This window comes from Cannabis sativa, unplaced genomic scaffold (genome assembly GCF_029168945.1).
Source record: "Cannabis sativa cultivar Pink pepper isolate KNU-18-1 unplaced genomic scaffold, ASM2916894v1 Contig1, whole genome shotgun sequence".
Classification (NCBI taxonomy): Eukaryota; Viridiplantae; Streptophyta; class Magnoliopsida; order Rosales; family Cannabaceae; genus Cannabis; species Cannabis sativa.
The window spans coordinates 1,995,137-2,001,136 of NW_026870037.1; the positions used below are offsets into that span (position 1 = coordinate 1,995,137).

Sequence of the window (6,000 nt, forward strand, 5' to 3'; positions counted from 1 at the left end):
CATCTTTTCTTTTTTGGCTTTAGACAAAGCCAAGTTGTAGTAGTGTCGGGCAGATTGTTAATCTCCCCTTAGGTATCCCACCCTATGTCTTGTTGGAAACTTTAGGTAGAGGTGGTATTTTAATGTTATTGCCTTTAGGTCGTATAAGCCTGGCTAGCCTATCATTACATTGAAGGGAGATGACATGTTAATTGTCACGAATTGAGCCATCAATGTTCTTGTTATGGGACTTTCTCCGTCTGTTAGGGGCAGTCAGATGTATCCCAAGGGTGCAAGGCCTTGACCAAAAATGTCGTACATTAGTTGTGTACAAGGTGCTAGATCTGTTAACTGGAGCCCCATCTTTTCATAAGTTGATTTTAAAAGAATGTTGGAAGAGGCTCCGTTATCAACCATGCACCTAGCAACTTTCAAGTTCCCTATTTGTGTAGTTATGACTAGAGGGTCATTATGAGGGAAGCTGACCTGGGCAGCATCTCCTTCTGTAAAGGATATGACCGGCTCTTCGAGCTTGAGTTGTTTGGAGTCTCTTTCTTCCACTTCTAGGATGTCGCTTTTTTGCTCATGATAGAGGGTTTGAGCATAGTGCTCCTTGGCTTTGCTTATTTCTGCTGCTATGTGGGGTCTGCCTATTATGACCGCTAGGTGACCCACAACTAGGGGTTGCATCGAGTCTCTGTTCTGAGTAGCTTGTGCTTGAGCTTGGTCATTTTGCACATAATGATGTAGGTGGGGATTATTTTTCCTTATCATGAATTCAATCTCCCTTTTCAAATGCATACACTCGTTTGTGTAATGGTCGAAGTCATTGTATAATCGGCAGAACTTAGAGGTGTTCCTCTTTCTGATGTCTTTCTTGATGGGAGGAGGCTTCTTGTACGTGACAACTGTTTAAGTAGCCATGTAAATTGTCTTAGGATTTTTGGTTAGGAGGGTGAAGCATGTGTATTTCTCCTCATTCTCCCTTTGGTATTATGGTGCAGGGGAAGTGTTGAACTTCCTTTTTTGGCCACAATCTTGGCTAGAATTATGTTGAAGTTTGCCTCCATTATTCTTATTGCTGGAGGTTTGGTCGGTATTGGTCATGCTGGCCTACATGTTGGCTAGGGCTTGGGGTTGAATGACACCCTGAGCCTGTCCACCAGTGATATCTGCCTTCCTGTTCGGGCTTGCCGGACAGCTTCTTCCAACTTTATGAAGCCATCAGCTCGCTCGAGGAACTCTTTCATATTGTTTTTTGACATCCTCCTGATATCTATCCAAAATTTACCTCATGATATCTTTCCAAAATTCACTTAATGGTAAGATACCTCCCAGTATGGTCGTGTAACGACCTTCTTCTGTTAGGCCTTTGACCTTACTGGCCTCGACCATGAACCTTTGAATGCAGTCTTTCAAAGGTTCACCTTGTCTTTGTTTTATCTAAACCAGGTCTTTAAGTTATGACGGTATTTGTCTCAAGGATGATAATTGGGTATAGAATTCTCGAGAGAATTCATTCTAAGAGTTGAACCTCCCGGAGCTAGCTTGAAATACCATTACTGGGCTATCTCAGACAAGGTTGTCGGGAAGATCTGACATCACACATCTCTAGTTAGTTTTTGGAGATATGTTTGCATCTCAAAGTACTTTATGTGTGCTAAGGGATCTTCTTTTTCAGTGCACATCTTCCATACTAACATCTTGAACTTATGTAAGGGCAGTGCATTAATGTATGCTGAGAATGTTGACCCCCTTAACCTGTCCAGTTCCAAATCTGACAGCTTTGAACTAGATAGGCCTTTTATCACGTCTCTGATTTGATCCAATTGTGCTTGCACAGATGGATCTGCTCCAATGGGCTCTTGGCCAAAACACCTTTCTTGGTCGGGATGATGCCCTTGGGTGACCAGCCATAGATTGGGCAATTGGCTTTCACCGGCCAGCCCTAGATTGGACAGTCCTAGGCCGGTTACCCTCCTTTAGCCGACCAAACTGGCCAGAATCCCCTAGTTGGCCAGGCCAGTCTGTGGGTTAATAGGAGGTTGGTCGTACCAATTGCTTGGGTTTGGTGGGTCCACCTATCTAGAATTATTGTTCAGAGGTGGAACAAAGTCACTTAAGTTCTTGTTCCTGTGCATTTTCGCTTATCCTAGGACCTAGCCTATCAAAAATATGTCTTAGAACAACTTGTTCCTAATATTCTGGGGGAGAGCATTACTGTGCTGGTCGGCTAGGGTCTGGCCGATTGGTAATGTCTCCTTTTCGAAGTTGCTTGTCCTTTCTCCAAGGCCTACTGATTCTAGGAACTGGCTGTTCCTGCCATACGGTCTATCTGGCAAGATTTGTCTATCTTTAGGCAGAGGAAGGTCTATCCTCGTGCTCAAGGGATTGGTTGGATAGTCTATCAACTATCAACATGCCTTTAGGCCCTGCCTAAACTGTTGATGAACCTTCCTTACAAAGGATCTCTTACCAGATCCTGAACTCTTCCTATGGTTCTCTCATTGAACTGCCTTATCAGGTCATTGACCTCCTTATTACGGCAGTTCAGCTCCGCCTGATGGGCTTAGAGGATGGCCTCTTGGTCATCCCTCCACCTTAGGAATTTGTATCTCTATTGGACAAAAAATGAAGTTGGAAGAGCAAAAATATTTGACTGCTCTCTAGGTCCTATTTATAGAACATATAACCCTAGAGACAACCACAAACATGATTTCTCAGCTGTACAAAACTTTCTTAAAAGAATTCCTGATGTGCAGCATCAAAATTGGATTCTGCTGCAACAAATTAGGACCAGAAAGGAAACTTTCCGAAATGGATCAAGATCGCGAATTGACCTCTAATACCTACCAGATAAAATTTATTTGATTTGCTCTAATCATGACAAAATCGATATCATCAATTAGAAAAAAGAAAAGTCAAGTTTCCTAAAAATAGATAACTTTCCATAAGAGAATTCATTTTTTTGTAAGACAAGTTTCTTAAACAAATGAAACTAATTGAGAATAAAACTTTCCTTTGAAGAAAAGAGCAATTAGAGGCACAAAATTAACATAATAAAATCAATTTAATTGCATAAAAAGATATACATTAATTAAAAAATATTTATTATTCAGTATATTTATAATATTTTTATAAAAAATAAATAATTATATAACATTGTCTAGTGCAACATTTTGGTTAATTAATTTTTTTATTGCTATACTGGTTAAATTAATTATAGATTACTTAGGAAATTAATTAATTATAAATTTAATTTGAATGGACATGCATGGAAATATATTTTTGTGGGTAATATTTTTACAACAAATATATAATCATTACAAAAAATTTTATTTTTAATCACAACAAAATTTGTGACTAAAGATAAAAAAATTGTTGCTAATTATAAATTATCATTATTGTGTTGTGACTAAAAAGTCCGTGGCTAAAAGTATTACTCACAAAGATTACAATTTGTTGTGACTAAATATGTTTTTAGTCACAATATTTGTTGTGACTAAAACTAAATTAGTGACAACTTGTAACTAAATACTATATTTTAATCACAAGCAATTTTTTGTTGTGACTAAAAGTCACATTTAGTCACAAACAATTTATGTTGTGATTAAAAAATTGTCACTAAAAGTAGCAATATTTTGTAGTGAATTATATAATATCGTCTAGTTTAATATTTTGGTTAATTAATTTTTTATTGCTAAACTAGTTAAATTAATTGTTGATTACGTAGGAAATTAATTATTTATAAACTTAATTTGTATGGGCAAGTATGAATATATAAAAATATATATACATTTTTTTTTGTTCATTTGGTACACTATTGTACCATTGTGTTATGTTGGGTTGGATTGTATTGTATAATGTATATTATTTACTATGTTTGGTGTAAACTTGTACTAATTGGTTGTAAAAAATTGTACTATCTTTACCATATACTCGACTCCAAACTCACCTTTCTCTGACCCCAAACACTGACTCTAGACACCAACCCTACTCGACCCTTGACCCTGGCCTTAAACGTGAACCCCTACCTCGACCTCACACTCGGATCCCAATCCCTAATTCTAGCCTTCAATTTCCGACCTCAGACCTAGGTCCGAACCTTGACCCTAGCCTCGACTCCTAAGCCCCGGACCTGGAACCCCAACCTAGACTCGAACTTCGACCCAAGCCCCTAACCCTGACCTTGTACCAGACTCCGACCCCAGAACTTGGTCATTGACCTTGACCCCGACCTCAAATCTCGGACCTCGGACCCCGACTCCAAACCTGAATCGAGACCCCAGCCCCGACCCCTGGTCTTGGACTCCAGCGCTAACCCCAATCCCGACACCACTCTGGACTGCTAACCTTAACCTTAGACATTTCTTAATATATAAAAGCTAACACAGATCATTTTTTATATATGAAATAATATAATTCATTGAATCAAAACTTGTGATTGTAATAATTAGTAAAATACAAGATTTTATTAGACAGAGTTTCTTTTTATTGTATTATACTACTTATCTAGCGAGTCCTAATGTATTTTGGTAAAATATGACATGGGCTCAATAATCCTGACCGTAATTACTCATGATCCCAAAAATCCTATTCTACAATAACAATTATAATAAAAAAGCGGCCCTAAACAAATTCAATCAATAGGACATAAATGTTGAGCTTCAATCTCCCTCACAAAATACTATATATCCATTTGTTTACTGTTTTTGTTTCAATAATTATCTCAATTGATAGCCGTCAGAAAAGTAATACTCTTTTTTAATTTTCATCATTATCCCAATTCATAGCCGTCGACCCCACACAGAAATAGAATCTCAATGAAAGTCTTCATCAAACAAACTCCCTAATTTTTAGCATTGCAAGAAGGCATGGCAAATAGGTAAAATATATACTAGTTTAAATCCACTACCATGTGGCGGCTTTTTTATTATTTTGATTAAACTAATAAGAATATGGATCATAACATAAAATAAAGCATTGCAAAAACTATAAATTAGCTCACATTTATAATATCTATACTATATCTCATATTTGCCTATTGTCAAAGAAAAAAAATGGCTTTCTATAGAGTTTCAGTGTCACTCATAATTTGTATCTTAGGCTTAGTAGTCATGCTAGAGTCATGTAATGGCCAAGACTCTCCTCAAGACTACCTTGCCCTTCACAACAGGGCCCGCGCCCAAGTGGGTGTCAGGCCTATGAGGTGGGACAATACCGTAGCAGCCTATGCGCAGAACTACGCCAACCAACTGGCGTGGGGAGACTGCAGTCTTACCCACTCCGGTGGAAATTATGGCGAGAACTTGGCCGGGGGAAGAGGCGGCTTCCAATTATCAGGGGCCGATGCTGTGAGGATGTGGGTGGATGAAAAGAGCATGTACGATTACAACTCCAACACATGCCTTAGTGACAACCCTTGGGCTTGCCTTCACTATACTCAAGTGGTGTGGCGCGACTCTACTCGCCTAGGTTGTGCTAAGGTTCATTGTAATGTTGAAGGAATCATTGTTATTTGCAACTATGATCCTCCTGGCAACTATATTGGCCAGAGACCTTATGGTGATCTAGCTAAATCCACCATCTAATTATCTTTCATGCTATATATGTGTGTTTCTGCACTCTTATTATCCTATTATTGAAGTTCATGATAAAATGGGATGCGTTGCAATATGTACCAACTTATAATGTATAATAAAAAAGAAGTTTCATCATCTTGTTATTCCTGTATATTTTATCATACAAAATGTACAGCCAACGACTATTGAAGTTTGGAGAGTGTGTTTGAGATATATTGACAATGAGAAAAAGTCAATAATAGTCTCTAACTCTAATCAATTATAGGACATCATCACATCCGTACCAAGTAGCAACATTCGTACCATGTAGCCATATTGTAAGAAAAAGTATCAAATTTGACCAATAATATATTTGGCACATGATCACAGTACACCGAGCAAGATATATATAATTAATACACCTCTTTTTTTTTTTTTTATTTTTTTTATCTAAACGTTT

At 37.9% G+C, this 6,000-nt stretch overlaps 1 protein-coding gene across 1 annotated transcript; it reads left to right on the forward strand.

Moving 5' to 3' along the window:
* The first annotated feature begins 4,951 nt into the window (after positions 1-4,951).
* On the forward strand, positions 4,952-5,696 carry LOC133032960 (pathogenesis-related protein 1-like). The gene has a single exon (XM_061107444.1). The coding sequence runs from the start codon at positions 5,040-5,042 to the stop codon at positions 5,568-5,570; it is 531 nt and encodes a 176-aa protein (XP_060963427.1). The 5' UTR covers positions 4,952-5,039; the 3' UTR covers positions 5,571-5,696.
* Positions 5,697-6,000: the final 304 nt, after the last annotated feature.